At 44.0% G+C, this 24,128-nt stretch overlaps 1 protein-coding gene across 1 annotated transcript in view; it reads right to left on the bottom strand.

Annotated features, from left to right (window-relative positions):
* The window catches only part of LOC106590179 (protein scribble homolog), a 103,889-nt gene extending 81,816 nt beyond the window's left edge, over positions 1-22,073 (bottom strand). Inside the window, 1 exon segment of the mRNA XM_045710627.1 lies at positions 20,770-22,073. Coding sequence (XP_045566583.1) covers positions 20,770-20,928 — 159 coding nt within the window. The 5' untranslated portion in view covers positions 20,929-22,073.
* Between the last annotated feature and the right edge of the window lie 2,055 nt (positions 22,074-24,128).

Below are 24,128 nucleotides of genomic sequence, written 5' to 3'. Positions count from 1 at the left end.
GTAGGGGGAAGTTGCCCCAAGGAACTGATCTTGGTTAAATTTTGCATTCCCTCCCCCCAAATGGTTAAAGACTGGGGGAATGGGAAGCTGATCCTAGATCTGTACCTAGGGGAAACTTCAACCTGTAGAGGGAAGTGGAGAGAAGAATGAGGAACAAGAGAGCATCAAAGTCTATGTGCCTGAAAACACCGCAGGGGTGCACATACTTTATCATCATTATCATCCATTTTCTTTGTCAGCCCAGCATCGCAAGGGTGAGTGTTGCCGGGAGGTGGTGACAGCGAGAAGAGGAGAGGTAAGGTGCTAGCTGGGGGTCAAGCACAGTCAGTGCTTGCCTCAGTAGGGTAGGTTAACTAATGCACTTTACTGCAGTGGCTGCCAGAGCTCCATGTCAGGGGCTTCCAGCAGCTGTCCTGTCCAGGAGTGACAGGGTGGGACCAGGGCAGTGGCTGAAAGCTGGAGTTCACAAGGAAGATTGGAGTGAGAGAGAAGCACTCTGGACAAACAATACACCGGTTTCTAAACACAGATTAGGTGGTGAACTCACATTTAATCTAAAAAACAGATAGTCGCATTATTCCCACACACCTGCAACAAGATCTCAAATATGCGAGTGCTTTTCTGAAATGAGAAACTATCCTCGTTACAATAAACTAGCAAAATCTGCAAAAATGCATTTCAGGTAAAACTTCAACATTATTGAAACACCATGCGTGTATATCTGGAGTATTGACAGCCTTACTGCATCATTTCAAAAGCATAATGTGTAGGCTGAGCAGTCTTCCATGTTGGGCAGGATTACTTGAATAAGACCAGGGCTCTCTGTAAAACCCATCTCATTACCAAACAGGGCTTTTTAAACCATGCAGCTCTTTGAACTGCTCTGTCTAAATGTCTCCTACATTCTTCCAGCTCCTTACCCAGGCTCAGGTTGTGTGAAACCCGCTGGGGTATAGAGGACGGCTTAAATAAATAAGAGAATTAGAGCACGTTTAATACTGCCGACATGAAAGTCAACTTTGATTAGTTGAAGTACAATGTGCCTCGGATGAACATTTTCGGAGCATGTGTGTGCGAATGTAGCTTTTCTGTGTTTGTCCATGTGTGATTGCATCTATGTAAACCTGTGTGTGTGGGTCTTAGTAGCGGTTTAACTACTAAGTTTGTGTGCGCATGTAGCGTGTCTGTGTGTGGCCCCTTCAGCAAGGAATTTCGACTAGCTGGGATCAGTGTGGATGGGGGATGGCTGAGGCTCCAGTCATGCCTTCCTTTCCCCTCGCCTGCATCACGTGCTAGGGCACTCAGACGCCCACGGTGAGTTAATTATTCACAGTACACACATTCAGAAAGATACAATGCATTCAAATTGGTCACTCACAAGTCTGGCATAAGCTACCTCCCAAACAGAGAAGAGGGAGAAAAACAATAGTTAACTTTGGCAAACACTCATTTTTTAATTTTTTTATATTTTTTTAGAAAACACAATCGAAGAGCTTGATTGAGAGAAAATGTATACACTAGTGATGGGGGGGGGGTCAATACAGTTACATGTCGGGATATTATTCTTGACGATATAGCATATCGTTTCGCCACGTCGCTATACTGGGCGGTAACCAGATTGTCATATCGACCTTGTGCCATACCGGGATATTCAGTAATCGCTGCACTGAACACGAGGGGTGCTACTGCAATCCGTAGGTTAGCAATGCTAACAGGTACATCTAAAGTCCCATAGGAGAATGCTAACGAGCACGTCGGGAACATTTTATAGTCTCTGACCTAAAGTATTTGCAGGACAGACATCCCAGCTCATAAAGTTGTACAAGTAACTCAAAAATGCTACTCACAATTTGCTGGAAACACAAAACAAATTAGGCAGCAAGGATCTTGATTCAGGAGGGGATTCTCTGCTGTTACCAATCAAAATATTATTTTGGAAGGTGCTAACCACTTAGTCAACTAGCTACTAAATTATCAAACCAAATGCACAACTGCAGTGCATTTAGCACATTTTACACAGTTAACTTAATAGTAATAAGCTATCTAGCTGGCAAACATTTAATTGTGAATTCCATACTGTAACTAGATCACCTGGCTGCACAACTGTGTGCTTGTAAACAAAGTTTCATAATTTCACCTGTCACATCATTTTACATTAACCTGTTGGGTCTAGGGGGCAGCATTTGCACGTCTGGATAAAAAAAATGTACCCGATTTAATCTGGTTACTAATCCTACCCAGTAACTAGAATATGCATATACTTATTATATATGGATAGAAAACACTAAAGTTTCCAAAACTGTTTGAATGGTGTCTGTGAGTATAACAGAACTCATTTGGCAGGCAAAACCCTGAGACATTTTCTGACAGGAAGTGGATACCTGATGTGTTGTATTGACTTTAAACCTATCCCATTGAAAAACACAGGGGCTGAGGAATATTTTGGCACTTCCTATTGCTTCCACTAGATGTCACCAGCCTTTACAAAGTGTTTTGAGTCTTCTGGAGGGAGATCTGACCGAACAAGAGCCATGGAACGATGATGTCCCATTAGACACCTGGCGCGCGAGTTCATGTTGGGTACCCTCGTTCCAATACGTTATAAAAGAGTATGCATTCGTCCACCTTGAATATTATTCATGTTCTGGTTAAAAAGGCCCTAATGATTTATGCTATACAACGTTTGACATGTTTGAACGAACGGAAATATATTTTTTCCCCTCGTTCATGACGAGAAGTCCGGCTGGCTTACATCATGTGCTAACGAGACGGAGATTTTTGGACATAAATGATGAGCTTTTTTGAACAAAACTACATTCGTTATGGACCTGTGATACCTGGAAGTGACATCTGATGAAGAGAATCAAAGGTAATGGATTATTTACATAGTATTTTCGATTTTAGATCTCCCCAACATGACGTCTAGTCTGTATCGCAACGCGTATTTTTCTGGGCGCAGTGCTCAGATTATTGCAAAGTGTGATTTCCCAGTAAGGTTATTTTTAAATCTGGCAAGTTGATTGCGTTCAAGAGATGTAAATCTATAATTCTTTAAATGACAATATAATATTTTACCAATGTTTTCTAATTTTAATTATTTAATTTGTTACGCTGACTTGACTGCCGGTTATTGGAGGGAAACGATTTCCTCAACATCAATGCCATAGTAAAACGCTGTTTTTGGATATAAATATGAACTTGATAGAACTAAAAATGCATGCATTGTCTAACAATGTCCTAGGAGTGTCATCTGATGGAGATTGTAAAAGGTTAGTGCATCATTTTAGCTGGTTTTATGGTTTTGGTGACCCTGTCTTTGACTTGACAAAACATTACACACAACTCTTGTAAATGTACTGTCCTAACATACTCTAAATTTATGCTTTCGCCGTAAAACCTTTTTGAAATCGTAAAACGTGGTTAGATTAAGGAGATGTTTATCTTTCAAATGGTGTAAAATAGTTGTATTTTTGAAAAATTTGAATTTTGACATTTATTTGGATTCAAATTTGCCGCTCTTGAAATGCACCTGCTGTTGATGGAGTGCACCACGGGTGGCACGCTAGCGTCCCACCTAGCCCCAAGAGGTTAAGAATGCAATCTTTGCCTCTTAATGTATTGCAGAAGTTCACCGCAGGTATTTACTTAAAGTTGTGACTAATATTCACATTTCCAAAAAAAACGTACTAAATAACTGGTTAACGGTATATTGAAAAACCATCCCGTGGCCATTTCCAAATATGGTATACCGCCCAAGCCCATCTTGATCAAAACTGGTTCTCATGGCGCCCTTGTCCCTCTGCAGCAGACACAATTGAAGTCGGAAGTTTACATACACCTTAGCCAAATACATTTAAACCCAGTGTCACAATTCCTGACATTTAATCCTAGTAAACAGTCCATGTCTTAGGTCAGTTTAGGATCACCACTTTATTTTAAGAATGTGAAATGTCAAAATTGTAGAGAATGATGCATTTCAGCTTTTATTTTGTTCATCACACTCCCAGTGGGACAGAAGTTTACATACACTCAATTAGTATTTGGTACCATTGCCTTTAAATTGTTTAACTTGGGTCAAACATTTCGGTTAGCCTTCCACAAGCTTCCCACAATAAGTTGGGTGAATTTTGGCTCATTCCTCCTGACAGAGCTGGTGTAACTGAGTCAGGTTTGTAGGCCTCCTTGCTCGCACACGCTTTTTCAGTTCTGCCCACACATTTTCTATAGGATTGAGGTCAGGGCTTTGTGATGGCCACTCCAATACCTTGACTTTGTTGTCCTTAAGCCATTTGCCACAACTTTGGAAGTATGCTTGTGGTCATTGTCCATTTGGAAGACCTATTTGCAACTAAGCTTTAACTTCCTGACTGATAGAGAGGTTGCTTCAATATATCCACTTAATTTGTTCTTCATGGTGCCATCTATTTTGTGAAGGGCACCAGTCCGTCCTGCAGCAAAGCAACCCCACAACATGATGCTGCCACCCCCGTGCTTCACGGTTGGGATGGTGTTCTTCGGCTTGCAAGCCTCCTTTTTCCTCCAAACATAACGATGGCCATATTTCATCAGACCAGAGGACGTTTCTCCAAAAAGTACAATCTTTGTCCCCATGTGCAGTAGTCTGGCTTTTTTATGGCGGTTTTGGAGCAGTGGCTTCTTCCTTGCTGAGCGGCCTTTAAGGTTATGTCGATATAGGACTCGTTTTACTGTGGATATAGATACATTTGTACCTGTATCCTCCAGCATCTTCACAAGGTCCTTTGCTGTTGTTCTGGGATTGATTTGCACTTTTCGCACTAAAGTACGTTCATCTCTAGGAGACAGAACGCGTCTCCTTCCTGAGCGGTATGACAGCTGCGTGGTCCCATGGTGTTTATACTTGCATACTATTGTTTGTACAGATGAACGTGGTACCTTCAGGCATTTGGAAATTGCTCCCAAGGATGAACCAGACTTTGTCTACAATTTTTTTTCTGAGGTCCTGGCTGATTTCCCCATGTCGTCAAGCAAAGAGGCACTGAGTTTGAAGGTAGGCCTTGAAATACATCCACAGGTACACCGCCAGTTGACTGAATTAGCCTATCAGAAGCTTCTAAAGCCATGTCATTGACTGGAATTTTCCAAGTTGTTTAAAGGCACAGTCAACTTACTGTATGTAAACTTCTGACCCACTGGAATTGTGATACAGTGAAATAATGTGTCTGTAAACAATTGTTGGAAAAATGACTTGTGTCATGCACAAAGTAGACGTCCTAACCGACTTGCCAAAACTAGTTTGTTAACAAGAAATTTGTGGAGTGGTTGAAAAACAAGTTAATGACTCCAACCTAAGTGTAAACTTCAGACTTCAACTGTATATGGTGAGCAATATGTTTGGAACATCGAGTCGCAATACATATTGTATCGGCACATGGTATCGAGAGGTCCCTGGCAATTCCAAGCCTTACCTCAGCCTAGTGGTTAGAGCGTTGGGCCAGTAACCCAAAGGTTGCTGCATCGAATCCCCAAGCTGACAAGGTAAAAATCTGTCTGCCCCTGAGCAAGGCAGTTAACCCACTGTTCCCAGGGCGCCGAAGACATGGATGTTGATTAAGGCAGCCCCCCCACACCTCTCTGAATCAGAGGAGTTGGGCTAAATGCGTCAGACACATTTCAGTTGAATACATTCAGTTGTACAACTGACCAGGTATCCCCCTTTCCCTTTCTAAACAGTGTTGCTTTGTGTATTATGCTAGATAACATTTTAAGCATACAAATAACTGCAGCATTACACAAAAAAACTAAAAACAATGCCATAGCCCCTTTGGGGTCAACCCTTAGAAAATAACTTTGGCTACCCTCTCCGAACAACTTCCTAGGTACCCAAGGGAGATACCGTGTCATGGTGGGACACAGACCGTACGCAAAGGGTTAACTGCGCCGAGCAACACACTTTTGGTGCAAAATTGAGCAGACAATTGGAGCGTTCTTGCTATGTTGAAGGATGAAAAGATGTGCTTGGGGGCGGGGGAAGAGACGCTGGTGGGGCTCAATGGCTCCCTTTGTCAAGCCTGTAGCCAAACACACAAGAAGTATGGGTGCGCTCTAGTGTGCCCATCTCATTAGTTGACACTTGTTATTCATGGCGGCATGTAAGCTATATGACACATACACACGTGTTGTTACCAGCTCACAGTTTGCCATTGTGCATTCTAGTTGTCACTCAAAAATACCCCATTACCGTCACAATGCTTTAATGTTCGTGGGGCCCGCTATTTAATCTAGGCCTACGTCCCTTTAAATTCAGACAACAGCCTCTACAGAAGAGAGACTGGGATTATGCAAGTGCCTATCTGACAATCTGAACTGCAAAAGAAAATATTTAAAAAGATGATCTGAGATAACTGGGAGGCACAGCATGTAGCATAAAGAGCACTTGAGTAGTGTAAACATAGTCCTCTACATACTAAACACTGCTGTCACCACCACCGTAAAACATTCGTTTTATCTCCACCAGGGGCCCCCAGACTTATCAGAAGCCCTACGAGTCAGTGAGTGAGTGAGTGAGTGTGTGAGTGAGTGTGTGCACATAGGCTAATGTAAGAGGCACTGTTAGGTAAACGCGAATGAGTGATACCAAGAAAAGATTAAGAAAAACAGACAGGATGAAACTGAGCTATCATGAGTCAGTGTGTCATACTATGCTGGGTTCTGAGCCTGTGTGTCCCTCTGCTCACAACAAGGCCCAGTGTGTCTACAGCCTAAATGAGCGATGATGTACTCACAGCAGCTAGCGCCTCCCCCAAAACAAAAACAACGCATTCCACTGCTCACTCGATTATTCATTCACACTTCCTGCTCGCCGAGGCACTCCCAACAAAAAGGAATCGAGAAGAAAAACACGGACGTCAACATATCAGCGGCCCGGGCCCAGAACCTCCACACCAACAGACAAAGTCCCCCCCCGGGGAAACAAACCAGTGCTTTGTGTGGACTCAAGACAATGGGACTGACAGTCTGGGCAAAAGAGTTTAGTATCAGCTGGGCTCACTGCACTGTAGATGTAGAGACACATTGTTCTACTGTTGGCCACTGGAGGATAACTACTCAGGCTAATAAACTGGTGATGAGAACAGTCCATAGACTGACCGAGAGAGAAAGGGCTTACAGCACACTGAGATCACTGTATATGGAGAGGATGCATCAGTTCTATAAGGCTTTGAAAATACTAAGTAGGAGAGTGCAGATACAGAACACTAATGATGGTAGTACAGTCAAATGGAACCCAGAGAATCCACTGCCACAGAACACCACCTAACAAGAGGAGAGGTGGTGTTGGGTTTCTGCGAGACAGACTCTGGATGACTGTATGAAGCAGGCAGTCTTTAAGGCCAGCATTTGCATTTGTTTGTGGTCAGTACTAGTGGTGCCATCCTGGTCAATATGGTCCCTGGAGGGTGGGGGGTGATCAGTAGTCTGATGGAGGGCCCTCTAAGGAACTATCACGTGGCAATGCAGCAGCAGTACCAGAGCTCCGGTGGAGATCAAAGGTCCCAAAACAGCCAAAGAAATGTCAGGGCAGTATTTGAACACCTCCACCTCAGAGGCTCACGAGCAGCGGGTGAATTGCTTTTGAGGCTTTAAATAGGATCAGATGGGTTATACCAAAGAGAGTTCCACCACCTCTTAGGTTGGGATAACGAAAATATTTTCAGTGTTCGTGTTTTTACAACAAATAACGCACGTCTACTGTATGATAAATGTCTTGGTTTGTCTATTCATGGAGCAAAACCATGTTGGTGACTGGTATTGAATCTATAACGTTGCAAGCCTAAGGCAGGCAGGCAGGCAGATGTGGAGGCATTTTGTCAGAAAGCATCCTGTCAGGACATGACTCTCAGCCATCTAAGATCGGCAGGTCAGCGCACTTGACCGGTGAGGCTCCAGACCGACTTTAAATACCAAAACCAACACACAGAGAAAGAGAGCGTGAGAGAATGGTGTGACATTACGAGTGGCACATCAGTCCTATCACAGCGCACCAGCCTTGCACACAGACACTCTCGAGCCACCTCCCACCACTGCAGCTTCAATTATTCTGCTGCCTCCGCTCATTGTTTACCTTGGACGCTGGTGACTGCGTGCAGAGTGCAAGCGGGAGAGCTGAGAGACTCACCTCAGGAACACAAAAGAGCCTGTTTATGGTTGACACTACCCTGATAGGAGCAATGACCATCACCATCAGGCGTCATCTGTGTTTACCAGAAAGCAAGGCATGACCTTCTCTGTGGTCTTGCGTGCGTGTGTCACACAGAATGGCTGCTGATCCAGCAGCAGTATCTCCCTAGGGCTTGCAAGGCTCTTAGCTCCACGACAGTCTCCCTGGCTGGCTGTTTTTCCACCTAGAAATATAATTCTATGGTTTTCCACCGGACACCCTCGCTTAGCCTGCCTGGCTGCTCTGTGGTCAGAGATGAAGCGCTCTTCTCTCCCTAAGGACTGGGGATCAGTGGGGCTGAGTGCACCTACCTACCCTGCTCACTTCTGAGGCACCCAGGATCACTTCCTCCTCTGGGGGGGGGGGCTCCTGTTAATCCATCTCCGATGGGGGGACTGAAGGGGGAGCAGGATGTGAGACCAGCTGGTCATCAGCTCCGTCAAAGGAACCTGATGAATAGTGCTTCTGCATTAACAGAGACCTCGAAACAACGTTCTCCATTAGCTCATCACTTCTGGTTACCTCTCACCTAACACGGTCTTCTCAAAAGTGGGACTGAGCACTATGACGAGACAGATCCATAAAACAAAATTGCATCAGAGACGCAGACTAGAGGAAGTGTCCTTTGGTGTAGTTTCCCATGCTACTGAACCACTGCGCCACAGCTTCCTTGCAGAGAGAGAACAAGCAAAAAAGAGAACAGTGGCGTGACATGAAGGTAGAGCAGGGGGAACTAATGTGGTTTTTCAGAGAGAGGCCGGTGGCAGGTGTGATTTATCACCAGTCCTGGCCTAGTTCAGCCAGCAGAGTCGCAGGGGAGGCCCCTACCCTCCCAGAGAGATGGCTAGAATAGAGGAAGACAGTATACAAAGCAGTACAGCACTTTATGGAAACAGGGTCCGTACAGTGTGTATGTCCTAGATTCTGGCTGCAAACAACTTCCTATACCTGGCCAGACATTAGGCTACACTTTTTTAGTGCATAATTTGTGGGAAAAAATACATTTAAAAGTGGTGGCGAGTTTGTATTTTTGAGGGGAGCTCCTGTGGGCCATTAAATATGGGGCTTTCAAGGAGAAGGCTAGGTCACGAGTGGTCTCATTGAGGGCAGGTTCCTCCTGAAATATTAACAGGACGTTTTACACCTCCTTACAGGTTATTTTCTGGATAAAAAGGGGCTTAGGTGTGCCAGGGGGCGTGGCAATGAGCGGGGTTGGCTACATTTTTAGCAACATTTTTAGAGGCCCCCAGAGAAATGTTTGCATTTAAGCTAATTTCTTACGATTCTACATATTCTGATATGGAGCTGAGAAAAAAATATGTTGCCGTTTTAAAGCTAGTTTCCTGCAATTCTACACATTTTGCCAAGGATTATGCCGTGTTCTTTTGCTCCAACATAAAGACAATTATTATTATTATTTTAATATATGTCAACCATCTTTTCTAATTATAGGGTAGTCTACATTGCTACTGTACCCATAGGAGCAAAGCAGGAAGTGTACCCATCATACTTTATATCTATACCGAACAACAAAAAAATTAAAACGCAACAATTAACAATTTTACGGAGTTACAGTTCATAAGCAAATCAGTCAATTTAAATAAATACATTAGGCCGTAATCTATGGATTTCACATGACTGGGTAGGGGTGCAGCCATGGGTGGCCAGGCCCAGCCAATCAGATTGAGTTTCCCCCCCATAAAAAGGGCTTTAAAGACAGAAATGCTCCTTAGTTTCATCAGCTGTCCGGGTGGCTTGTCTCAGACGATCCCGCAGGTGAAGAAGCCAGATGTGGAGGTCCTGGGCTGGCGTAGTTACACATGGTCTGCGGTTGTGAGGACGGTTGGACATACTGCCAAATTCTCTAAAAATACATTGGAGGTGGCTTATGGTAGAGAAATTAACATTCAAAACGTCTAGTAACAGCTCTGGTGGACGTTCCTGCAGTCAGCATGCCAATTGCATGCTCCCACAAAATTGGAGACATCTGTGGCATTGTGTTATGACAAAAGTTCACATTTTAGTTACCTTTTATTTTCCCCAGCAGAAGGTGCACCTGTGTAATGTCCATGCAGTTTAAATCAGCTTCTTGATATGCCACACCATCCACAGGTGGATGGATTAAGTTCACTTTAAAAAATTGTGGGTAAAACTTAACTTAATTATATTTGGTGACTTAGACGAAAAAACTAAAAAATTGCCAGCCCGACCAAGGATTACAATGAAAGAAAAATCCCTGCATTAGGTTAAAGAGTGGGACAGGGGGTGAATGTGTTATTTGGATCTCACATCTCCAAACAAAAACACAATGCTGACTTGTGAAAGAGAGACCGCTTAAAACAAATGATTCATCTATAAATACAAAAATGGAAGCGGTTACAGGGCATTCAGTATTAGCAACGCGGTCCCAAATTGCCCTTTCCTTTGGACTACAATTATGACCCAAGGCTGAACAAACATACACAAGAGACTGGAGAGAGAAAAATAAACACTCCAATATCATCTGTCCATTTGTGCTCAAAAAGAGTGAACGGAATTAAAGAGGTCCCAGAGGAAACTCTCGCTCGGGCGTATTAGCCTGGTTGGCCTGTGCTTGTGTACGGGAGGGCAGACAGAAGGGGGGGAACTGAGGGCCGTCTTCACGGCCGGGTGAAGCCCTTAGCACAAATAATATAATCATCAATTATTTTGCTCTTTATTTTAGCCAGCTTACATATAAAACATTATTAGTTCATCGAAAATTGTGAATAACTCCCCACAGATTAATGAGAAGGGTGTGCTTGACAGGATGCACATAACTCTGCAATGTTGGGTTGTATTAGAGAGTCTCAAATCATTTCCCACAGTCTGTGCCTGTATTTAATTTTCATGCTAGTGAGGGCCCGAGAATCCACTCTTACATAGGGACGTGGTTGCAAAGGGCATCAGTGTCTTAACAGCTCGATTTGCCAAGGCAGGATACTCTGAGCGCAGCCCTATCCAGAAATCTGGCGGTGGCTTCTGATTAAATTCAATTTTCAGAACTGCTTGTTGCAATTTCAATGAGGATCTCTTGTTCAGATATCGGTAAGTGGACTGGAGGCAGGGCATGAAAGGGATAACTAATACAGTTGTTTATGTCGTCCGTTTCAGGAAAGTACCCGTGTAATTGTGCACCCAGCTCACTCAGGTGCGTCGCAATATCACATTTGACATTGTCTAATGTAAGCTTGAGTTCATTAGCACACAAAAAAAAAAATCATACAATGATGGAAAGATCTGTGTTGTCATCCTTGTTAATGCAGACAGAGAAGAGCTCCAACTTCTTAATCCTACATTCAGATCATTCAGGCGAGAAAAAACATCACCCAGATAGGCCAGTTGTGTGAGAAACTCATCATGCAAGTGGTCAGACAAATTAAAATTATGGTCAGTAAAGAAAACTAAGCTCGTCTCTCAATTTAAAAAAAATTCAATACTTTGCCCCTTGATAACCAGCACACCAGTATGTTGTAAAAGCGTTACATGGTCACTGCCCATATCATTGCATAGTGCAGAAAATACACAAGAGTTCAGGGGTAGTTCTATAACAAATGTAACAATTTTCACTGTAGCGCCCAAAACGTCTTTCAAGCCGTCAGGGATTCCCTTGGCAGCAAGAGCCTCTCGGTGAATGCTGCAGTGTACCCAAGTGGCGTCGGGAGCAACTGCTTGCACGCGCGTTACCACTCCACTATGTCTCCCTGTCATGGCTTTTGAGCCATCAGTACAGATACCAACCCATCTTGACCATCAAAGCCCATTTGACGTCACAATGCTGTCCAGTACTTTAAAAATATCCTCTCCTGTTGTCCTGGTTTGCAGAAGAGGATGTCTTCCTTAATTGACCCCCCATAAACGTAACGGATATATAGCAGGAGCTGTGCCAGGCCCGCCACGTCTGTTGACTCATCCAGCTGTAACGCATAGAATTTACTGGCTTGTATGCGAATCAGTAATTGTTTCAAAACATCCCCTGCCATGTCACTGATGCGTCGTGAAATAGTGTTGTTTGATGACGGCATTGTCTATGTTTATTTTGGCCTTTTCCCCCAGCATTGTCCCAGCCATATCCTTGGCAGCTGGAAGAATTCAGTCCTCCACAATAGTATGGGGCTCACCATATAAGACGCTTCTCGCCCCTTCTTAATGGTATCTGTTGCTTTTATACATGTCTTACTACCCGAAAGTAGTCTTAATTCTCTCAAAAAACTCCCGCGGCAATTTTTCAAATTGGCATGTTTTGTTTCTGAATGTCTGCGCAAGAGTGAAGGTTTCATTGAGTTTTGAGATTCTGCACATACACACTGTGGCTGAGGAAAGGCACTACCCCCAATATAAGTGAACCCCAAATCAATGTTGTTCTCATATTTGCACCTCTTCGATGGTCCAACGTCCCTGTCTGTTGTTCGGTGCTTTCCTGGGTAAGGGGGCAGTAGCTCTTCGGCTGCATCAGATTCACAACTGTCAGCGTCCATGCTAGCTGGGCTAACAACAAATGTAGAATTACTGATGCTAGCATTGGATGTGCTCGTGGAAGCAGTACTACCAGTAGAGCTGATAGTAGCAGTATTACTTACTAGTAGAGCTGGTATGTGTCTCCATGGACGCGGGCCTTACTTTTTAAAAACATTTATCTATTTTCAAGCAAATGAAACGCACAGCAGCTACGTTTGGCTTCATACGGACCATTAGTGGAATTCCCGCGAGAGTGTAACGGTTAATGTGATTGGATGTTAATTATTTGACAAGGCTACCTGTATTTGACATACTGTTGTTATTTTGCTGAACACTAGATAGTTTAATTCTATTTTTGGCAGTTAAATGAGGCTACTCAGGTGAGAGAAAAAACCTCACCCAAATGTATAGCACCGTTGGAAAATATAAATGGACTGTTTGAAAATGTGAATTCACATTTTTATTTGGCATACCCCTGACGGTATTGTGCGTACCCCAGTTTGGGAATACCTGCTCTACACAGTTCAAATAAAATACTTTGGTCTTCAAATCTTTAGATTTGGTCTAGTTGATGGACAGCTTAAGGTCAGGCAACAGCCTACATACACCATGATGTATCACCTTGCTAAAGTTGGCTACTTAGCTCCCTCCCTAATAAATGTAGGCCAACTGGTTACTGTTCTGCACTAATCCCCTGAACCAGGATAAATGTGTCGAAACATGATTCTTAGCTCAGCATTTCCACACACACCTGCAAATGTCCTCAAAACAACCCACAGTTTAGATTTATCCTAGAGACATGAAACCGCACTGAGAATGAGAGTAGGTATGGTCCCCTACAGAAGACCACGTGTAACCACGCCAGTACAGGACGTCCACATCCGGCTTCTTCACCTGCAGGATCCTCTGAGGGGGAGGGTGGGGGGGATGACTATTTCTGTCTGTTATAAATCCCTTTTGATTGCCTGGGCCTGGCTCCCAAGTGGGCGGGCCTATGCCTTCCCATGCCCACACATGGCAGCACCCCTGCCCAGTCATGTGAAATCCATAGATTAGGGGCGAATGAATTATTTCCAAAATCCTGATATGAACTGTAACTCAGTAAAATCAATGAAAATTGTTGTATTTCTTATTTTTGTTCAGTATAGAATTAGAACGGCCATCCCAATTCAAGTAAATTATGGCATAATGAGCGGACTGGCAGCCATTGCGACTGTACCCATGCGAGCAAAACATGAAGTAAAAGGAGGAAGTGTACCCATCAATATGTGCTGTGATTTGTTGATTCAACTCAACTGACATTACAAAAAAAATTATTCCATTGCATGACCCACATCAGTTAACATAATGTGAACATTCTACATTACCATGGAAATTACTGCATCACAATACCAGGCAGCCAATGCGAGTTTAACCATGAGTTTACCAGTCAAACTGCCAGGGTTAGAGGTTCCAATCCCATTGTATTCATCGTTTGCTACAACACCTTCCTTGTTTCGGAAAGGGGCAACAAAGTTCCATCACGTTGTTAGGAACCCATGTTAAATCGCAGAAACAGACTCAACCGCACGAATGCCCGGCCATTCCATCTTCAGTCAACGGTTCGTTTAAAAATAAATACAAATATTGTTTTAAACGGTTATGGTGGTTCTTCGATTTTCATGCCCATGAGTGTTCATCCATAAGCATCAGTTACATGGTTACACAGTAATTGTGCCAGGCCTAGATGTGAGTGACACTTGTGTTGATAACGCAGATTTACCTTAAACTGCAGCCACCTCATTAACTAACCAGCTCCTCAGATCTCTACCTGCAGTTGGTTTTCACGTGTTTGTTTACTAGCAGGATACCGAGGGTAACTGATCCAAAAACAGTAATAATACAGGGAGAGACCTTCAAACCTGTTCTGCAGACATCATCCACCACACACACCACACACACCATCCACCACACCCACCAAGCATTTGAACCAGTCATTACGTACAGGACAAAGGGAGACCAATGGAAGACCAAGCAGATATATTCTAGACGCAATGTAGCACTAGCAAGCCTGCAGCGCCGATTGCATTCTGACAAATGCATCTTTGTTTCAAACCAGAAACGCAGGGAACTGGGAAAGTGCAGCTGCAAGTGTAGCTGTAAATTCTGACGGGGGCCACTGGGCCAAGTTACTGACAAGTTTATTGGGAGATGCTTTTGACAGTGACCTTGCCTTTCTTCATTAAAAAAAAACACAAAAATACTATGTCCTCGTGTGCTTTACTGAAGGCCTGCCCTGTTCTGCGGCCAACCTTCGATTTGTGCAAATGTCTGTTTCTGACTGGTGTGTTTTGAGTGTAAATGCCAAGCCAAGGGCAGGACAGAACATAGAGGGCTGGGACAAAAGGCAGTGATATTGGATATGAGTGGCTAGGTAGAGGGTGTCAGGAGAGGCTGAATGGGCTACTATGTAACCTGTCACAAGACTTCAAGACTGTTAAAAGATACTTCCACCGGCCTCCTCAGCTTGATCCTCCAGAGCGGGCTGGGGAGCACCCACATCCATTTCCTGACAAGTGCCTGGGCCGGCGCATTCGCGAAATGCGTCGCTGGAGCAAGAGGGAACCGCAGATAAAGCTTTTCCCAACAAGGACCTTGATCCATGAGCGATCCATCTCTAGTCAGTTACAGATCTAGGAGAGACGTAGCCCTCTGCTTCTCAGAGACACACTTGATGGAGATGGAAATGGGTCCGTTTCAGCACTCCTCCGTGTCGTCGTCACTGGCATTACGAGGCAGTGGTATTTGTGAAAACCACCGAGGAACCCTACTTAGCAGCAACACAAAAGACGCATTAAGGAATAGCGAGGATTAGGCATTGCGTTATGAGAAAACAAAGCTTGATGTTAAGAGCTCAGAACATACTGGGCGTGAGGGGAAATTCCTGACCGCGTGCTCTCTCCAAGGGTCCTTTTGGGTTCTGTTCTGTGTAGTAGTACAGAGCTTCTTTTTTTGGCCAGCCTTACAGGTAAGCCGGTTCTGTTTGAGATGATAGGGTTGCTCAATTTCGTTCTTCCAGTGCAATACAACGGCTCAGTAATATTTCTAAAGGAAACAAACTTATAAGGAAAAACAACCTGGACCGGAGCCATTCGACAAAATGAGTCCCACAGCACAGAAAAGGTGAATAGCCAAGCCGACACAGTAAAAAATCTGTCAACGTACCCTTGACCAAAGCCCTTAACCTCATTTGCTCCAGGTGTGCCGTGCTACTATTGCTGACCATGTAAACCAACACATTTCACTGCACCTATCCGATGTATGGGACAATAAAACATTTGTATGTACTTTTTTTTTACCATGCAAGGCTAACCAGATATAGGCAATACAGCACACATAAGCCAGGGTCGCCAGGTGGAGCTCAAGTAACCCGCAGTGAACCTAAGACCCTGTCAGAGCATCTGACTCTCCATCTGTTCACACTTAAATCCCCCCCTCCCCAAACCCAATGAAGCAAATCTATCCCTCTACATCCCCCCCAGCCCAACCCCCATTATAGTACTAATTTGCCTTCGTCGCATACATTAAATTTACCTTCTTGACTGAATGGTGAAAATGAATGCCTCATGGGTTGTGTGTGCCAGGTGTCATTGAGCATTGCTCAAGCAGACTTCGGTACAGATATTGGGTCCGTGTAGTGGTGATGGCCTTAGGCCAGCCTGCAGCTCACTGCTCTCCACAGTGAAACTTTGTGAAGGTGGTGCGAGATTATTATTTTCAATGACACCTGGCACACACGGTGGCGCATTAGATGGAGAAGACCGAGTCGTTCCAAGTCATTTTCATTGAACCTTTATTTAACTAGGCAAGTCAGTTAAGAACAAATTCTTATTTACAACGACTGCCTACCCCGGCCAAACCCTAACGACGATGGGCATATTGTGCACCGCCCTACGGAACTCCCAATCACGGCCGGTTGTGATACAGCCTGGAATCGAACCAGGGTCTGTAGTGACGCCTCTAGCACTGAGAAGCAGTGTCTTAGACCGCAGCGCCACTCGGGAGCCCAATGTCAGCAAGCCATGACACCCACCATCTCAGATTGTTCCGAAATAGTTTCTGTAGTTAGAAACATAAGATTAGCATTCCTATAACATTATTTGGCTGAAATTTTATTAAGCTAATTGACTGCATCCAAATTGGCCCTTTAATTTATAGGCTTAACATAATATTAAGTAAATACAGCCCCCTACATCCGACCATTTGAACAAAACGTATTCCGACCATTGAGTAACGCTTGAGGAATCCAATAAAAGGTAAAAAAATCCCACCGCAGTACACAATATACAACCAGCATACAGTATCAGTTCTCTATGTCTGTAATATGGAGTGGAGGCTTGGAGTACTGCTGTTTTTGCAACTTCCACAACCTTTTATAAAATGTTGCTGTTTATTAAATGAAACACGTTATCATCTTTGCAACTTTGGGTAGAAAACAAATTACTTTTACTCATGATAAAAATACATTATGCTGTCATTCTCACAAGTTAAGCCTGTCCTCAATGAACGCAATTCCGTTTGCCCTCTTTTAGCAACCTAACGCTTCAGCCCAACTCACATTGAATAGTCAAACAAATGACAACTCTGAGGGCTATTCATATGGTGCAATTCTCATATGAAGACTATTCCTACAAGCCCAAAACTGAGATGGAGAATTGGGCTAGTTTTTCAATAAAACGATTAGAAAACATCTCTATATGTAGTTACCATTAAACCCAACACCATTAACATTGCAAAACACTATATCGTGTGTGTTCGGGACTTTTACAATTAGAAACCATAACATGGAAACCATTAGAACTGCTGTTGCCTAATGGTTTGCTTGTTCACCAGGAAATGGACCAATTAATACAGACCTTTTTGGAAGGGAATAAACCACAGAGGGGACGTTTCCTGATTAAGCCTAAAAGAAGTAACAGATGATATGCCCTGATTATTATTTTTGAGACATCTGAATAACAAACAAGCACGCCAGGCAACAGGGGCAAAATACGCCCCAGAAGGGCCAGTCCTACTGTCCATTTGTTAACAAAAAAAATTGGTGCTGTAGAGAGCTAGAAAACCCATAAATAGCTGTCGTCGCAGGACACGGAGAGGCCAAATGAGAACAGGGGATCATTTTATGTTTGAACGTTCTTTTATAGCTGGGTTTTCTCCACATTCATGACCCTGAATGGACCTTTGATGGCCCCCTCTCTCCGAAGCCCTCCTAGGACTGCAGGCAAGGGGACCATATGCTTTGTGTCTGTACGCAACACGGCCACAGACATGCGCTAGAGCTGCTCTGTCACACCATATTTGTCTCTCGGCTTAAGCCGGCGCTGTGACCAGGGGTCTATCGGTGTGCGTTAGCGGTCCTGATTGTATGCCTTCTGCCAGCCTCACGGCCCCCTGCACCACCAGGCTCATGGTGGCTGGGCTGAGTCAAGCAGGCCAGGCAATGCACCCTTGGGTACAGCCTACCCCAGCAGCTTCGATCTGTGTCAGGAAACCCCAGTCTGCATCTAGCCAGCCTAACTAGCAGCCAGATTAAATATTAAAACAACTAGATGTCTGTGTGCTTTTGTGAGTCTTAGAGCTATACTGAGCTGCTCCCCCAAACCACTCCCTCCTTGTCCGTCTTAGTCCCTCCTCCAGTGAACATAACCGCATGTTTAGTAACAGTCGTCCCTTGGCAAAGTCGGCACAAACAACCACACACACGCTCTCTCATCAACGTTACGTCTGGGTACAAACTAAAAGACAAAGCGTGAGTGACACTAAGACCGCGAGGTCTAGGGTGACAAACCAGATTGTAAGCACAATCCAGTAAAATCATTGCTAAAACAGAATGGCCTGGGACTCAGAGCATGACTCAAGTGGGCTCAACAGAATGGCCTACAACTTAGGCCTACAAGTGACTATTTACACTGTTGTTCAAACTCTTGCTAGGGATTTTGCATACTTCTGTTGTCTTACTGTAGCTCCTTATGACCTGGGATTGTGGACAGACACTACTGGTGCCTGTGCAACTTGCTACTCTCCTCACCACCACTGTGCAACATTAGCCATGTCAGAGCCTGACTCAGAACTTCTGAGCAGAAGCCAATGACTAAAAAGAATGGACAAAGCCGTCCATCACAAGATACCATTCGTTCCTGTGAAGACTCAATAGTGCATTGAAGCCAAATGAAGTCGATTAAGATGGCGTCTCATGGAGACATAACATGAGCAGTTTGAGCTAGTCCAGGAAGTGACGTTGCAAGCTCTCAGTGATACCCCCTCTCAATAAGTAACTCAAGTTGAAGGCCGACCGGGCTTCTGCATGCTGCCATTAGCGACTAAATTATCCTTAGAACTTCTTCTGTGTGCGATTTTAAAATACATTGGTTCAAGGACATGCATCTGGTGTATTAGAAGAATATTGACATTTCCCCATTCACTATAATGGGGGATCCTATTTTCTGCAAACAATGCCTGCAGTACCACGGTTGGCCTTGAATTTCTGTAGTTTCAATGAGAGGGGGAAGTTGTTATCCCCATGGCAGCAGCACATCTCACTCACTCGTCGCTCGTCCAGGTCTCACTTCACCAGCCCGGCAGCACACTAAAAACTATGGGTGACAGGGCTTTCAGTTGCAGGGCTCCAGAACGCACTTCCAGACCAGTGGAGGCTGCTGAGGGGGGCTCATAATAATGGCTGGAACTGAGTAAATGGAATGGCATCCCATGTGTTTGATGTTGATACCTTTCCACCTATTCCGCTCCAGCCATTACCACGTGCCTGTCCCCCCCAATTAAGGTGCCACCAACCTCCTGTGTTCCAGACACTATTAGGGCTGCAGAGTCTGTCCTCCAGCTCAAGACCGTGCTTTTCAGAAAAGCTTTCAAAGACCTCTGCTAATTCTGTTCTCATGTCCCCTGGATCTGGCGACACCTGTATATAGCTTTGATTGTTGTCTGTGTTCTGGATTGTATTTATTTTTTGGTGTGACTTGGGTCTGATAAACGTGCTTCACAACTTAAATGCATTATAATTAGTATTAAGTCTAGAGGGCCATTATCTTCCACAGCCATTCCCTTATACTGGAGCAGGACAATGAACACAGCTGCAAATTGAGACGAGAGTCAGGCAATTTGTTCCGCCCCAGTGCTCTGGTGTAAATGAGTATGTTGCATGGCCAGATAACCATCCAGCTCCCCTAAAATAAACAAGGGACATGCAAGCAAAGCCTTGGTGATTTCTCATGTAGGAGGAGTGTGGGTGGGTGGAGGAGGGAGACTCATTCCACAAACGCCTCCTCCCTCTGTGTTACCAATCGGTCCATGCTAACCGGTTTCCTTAGGACAAGTTGAAATGTAAAATGGTTAGGGCTATGGTAAGGGTTTAGGGTAAGGACATCCCAAGGATTCCGGATAGCACTGACCGTTTCCAATCCCACTGGACCATGCAGTTATTGCAGGCAACATAGTGAGGTGCCAGCCAGCTCCTTTCATCTGCTGAGTCCGTCTACACATTTGATATCATGCAGCACGCCCACTCCACTGCAGCATGAGCCTCCTCTGCCTGTGACTCCAACAGCAAGCATCCAAAGGCAGGCCCCGTTTCTCCTCTGATTCCTACTCTCTGCTGTCATCAATGTTAATCTGAGCAGAGAACAGGAAGCCTCCTATCCCAGTTGCTTTGATTCCCATTGCCAATGGTTATCCAATGCAAGAATAGGACATACAGGTAACATCATACCTTTCTGTGTACACCGTTGTAACCCCCCCAGAATATTAAAGTAGCTACAACATTCACCTAAGACAGTGTTAGGAATATGAACGAATGACATTTAAACCACTTTCCAAATAAACAATGTCCTTCCTGCATTAGTTAGTTACTATGCTCAATTGATTAAATACTGATGAAGTTGACATGTTTACAGATGCGTGACAGGCAGACAATCAAAACATCAGCCACCTGTCCCTTGGGAGTTTCTCATGGTTGCATGCCTTGATTTGACCGTGCATGATAATGATTTGGACGGCCAATATAGGCCACAATGTGTGCTTAATTATAACCACTGGTTGCTTACCTTGGGTAAATCTCTGAGTTGGTTGGCGTCGAGGAGAAGCTCTTCCAGACTGCGGCTGTAGCGGAATATCTCGTCGGGGACATTTTGCAAATTGCAATGTCGCTTGTCCACCGACTCGACGTGGCGGTTACAGCGCCACAAAGGGATACACTTCAGCATGTCCGGCTGCCGTATTGATTTGGTTGCCGGTGCTACTCAACAATCCGCATCGGAGAGAGAAACGGGGATCGGTTGTGGGGGTGGAGGGAGAGGGAAAAATATCGACAGTGACAGATAAGAGTGGACGTCGAAATCCCGCTGCTCCCACGTCGATCCAAAGAGGCCAAAAATCCGGTTAACACCAGGGACAGAATTAATTCCGATCGTCAATTGATATCCCAACTCCAGTCCTTTTCGTTGGCTCTCAGCGACTCAAATCAAACTAAAATGTGATTGAGACATTCACATATAATAACTTCAGCCATCTTCCTTGATTGTTAGCTTAAAGTAAATTCTCATTAAAATACCACCATACTGATAATCTAAAAGAAACTACTAAATGAAATTAACGTTTTTAATTTCCTTACTTGTGTGACAATATTAAAGCAGCTCAGTCAGCGTTAGCTAACACTAGCCCATTTGTTATTCGATACAAGGAGGCTGGCCTGTCCAGCAAGAAAGCCAACTAACTAGGCAAATAGTATTTGGTTCCCCGTTACAAAATGTGTGTTCTGCTGCTTAATGCGAATAGTCTCGTGTAAACACACCGAACGACCTCTCGAAGTTTCGTACGGAGACGGGACTCGTTTGTGTCGCGAGCTAGTCGCTAACATTAGCCACCTTTGTGATCTCTCGTGCCTCTTTAGGCTACGGAAACAAACTGCAATATAAACGACCGTAGGACTTCAAAACAGACAACTGGCAGTCTTTCAATAACTATCTGCACTGAAAATAATAACCAGAAGTCATATGAGGCGTTTAAACCAACAAATGTTGAACCCACAATATCAGCAACAGGATTATGTTCACTAAACCGGAGGTACCGCCGCTTTGTGGCAAGCTGCGCTCGTCTGGAGGGCCACGCAGGAGTCTGGGGGGATGCGGGAAACCTGTGTGGGTCTTCGGGCTTTTGTCTCAGTCTTCATTTAGCGAACAAACATAAGCTATTTGACCAAACACCGGTCTGAAGGAAACCTCTGTAGTTAAATAATCCGCTGGGGAGTTTCCTCACTCTCCGGCCGGGTGTGTGGTGCTGTTGTAAAAATGTGGTGGGGAGTGCTAACCACGACCTTCCAGCTCTTCCCAGTGGCTCCTCCTTATTGTTGTTGTGGCTGGGTGTGCACGATTTACACCCCCTTTCAACTGACACCTCCCAAAGGTGCAAAGACGCACTTTCTACGCCGCTCATCTCATGGCGCACACATGTCTACCAAGTGCATACTCAACATTTACTTCATAGTAATAGACATCAAACTAGAGATAATATTGCACTATTTTTTTATAATTGTGGATTATTGGTTTTTGGAGGACAACTACCGCCCTCCACGCGGGTATGACTGCATACGCCGGCCAGTGCGAACACACATATACAGGAAAATAAAATCAAGTGCATCCATTCATTCCTTCTCCCTCCCTCGGCAAGCACCCATGACTGCACATAGGTAATAGCGACCCCAAGGGGCTAGGAGGTCTTAATTGTGCCTTTTAGAAGATGGTTGCCTTTAGGTTCGTGGCGAAAGTGCTCTGCTTTTGTTGCTTATCAAATTACCCCATCTAGCGGTAATGAAAGCGAAGTAGACTTAAACTCTGCCGAATTCAGCAAATGCGTAGGCCTATCGTAGATTGTCAAGAGTGGGACCGCTGACAGGTAGACATGTGACCTCATTCATGCTTGCTGAGGAACACTCAACTCAGTTCTCTTATATGGAGGTGGAGTTGAGTATTGACAACTGTCCGCACGATTTGCTAGTAACATTGAAACCCCATCAGTCGATACTTGTAAAAATGTCAATTCTGAAAATGCTTACCTGTACCCATGTTTGTCTTGTACAACTACGATCCTTCAGCAGGGTGATACAATTCATACTTTTAATACAACTTTTATATACTGAATGCTTCACAAGGTGAAATAAAAGATCGCAGAAATGTTCCATATGCATAAAAAGCTTATTTCTCTAAAATGTTGTGCACACATTTGTTTACATCCCTGTTAGTGGCCATTTCTCATTTGCCAAGATAACCCTGAGAGCTGTGGCATATCAAGAAACTGATTAACCTGCATGATCATTACACAGGTGTACCTTGTGCTTGGTGACAAAAGGCCACTAAAATTCACAGGACCTCCACATCCAGCTTCTTCACCTGCGGGATCGTCTGAGACCAGCGACTGGGACAGCAGATGAAACAGAAATATTTCTGTCTGTAATAAGCCCTTTTGTGGGGAAAAACTCATTCCGATTGGCTGGGCCCGGTTCCCCAGTGGGTGGGCCTCGCTCCCAAGTCAGTGGGCCTATGCCCTCCAAGGCCCACCCATGGCTGCACCCCTGCCCAGTCATGTAAAAGCCATAGATTAGGGCCTAATGAATTTATTTCAATTGACTGATTTCCTTATATGAACTGTAACTGAATAAAATCATTGAAATTGTTCCATGTTCCGTTTATACTTGTGTTCAGTATAGAATACAACCAACTTTTTCCTAATTTGTCTCGCTCATCTGGAGAAGGAGTGGCCTTGACATATTACAAACTGAGATTCAATTGGCACAAGCACACTTGTGCTGAGTTGAGCAACACAAATTAGGAAGTCTGTTTTCGATCAAAGTTTTGATTGAAAATATGAATTTCAGCAACCCGCGGTTCTACAGGACAAACATTGGTACAGGTAGAAGTTTGGTGACTCAATTACCAACACATATTCATGCAACACTTGCAAAGATATTGTATAATTAAGCCTATTATAGGCTACAACCAGTCAATTATTCAACCTTGTAAAAAAAGCATCCAGAATCTAAAGTTTTATAAAATAAGCTTTATGAAACTGGGAATTCCACAATCAGAAACATTTTAACAAAATAACAGATCTCATTCAAATGTGTTCAGTATCCATTTTCAATGCATCTAATTGATTGAAACTCAATTTATAAAAACGTGAAAAAAAATTGTCCCAAACCCCAGTGATGATAAAAAAAATAAAAATAAGATTAGTGGTCTTCACAGCCAAGGTCAATAATTGCTGTCAGACCGTTTTGAAATAGCTACTGTATATTAAATCATTTTAGTTAACTGAAATGACTGTTCTATTGAAATGTCAAGAAATGTATTAGTATTTGAAATTTGATTTTTCCTTCCCAAACCCATAAGAAATTCACAACAGACATTCA

This window comes from Salmo salar, chromosome ssa29 (assembly GCF_905237065.1).
Source record: "Salmo salar chromosome ssa29, Ssal_v3.1, whole genome shotgun sequence".
NCBI lineage: Eukaryota > Metazoa > Chordata > Actinopteri > Salmoniformes > Salmonidae > Salmo > Salmo salar.
Note: the sequence above shows the minus strand (reverse complement) of the source record. Positions and strands in the feature narration are given on the sequence as shown.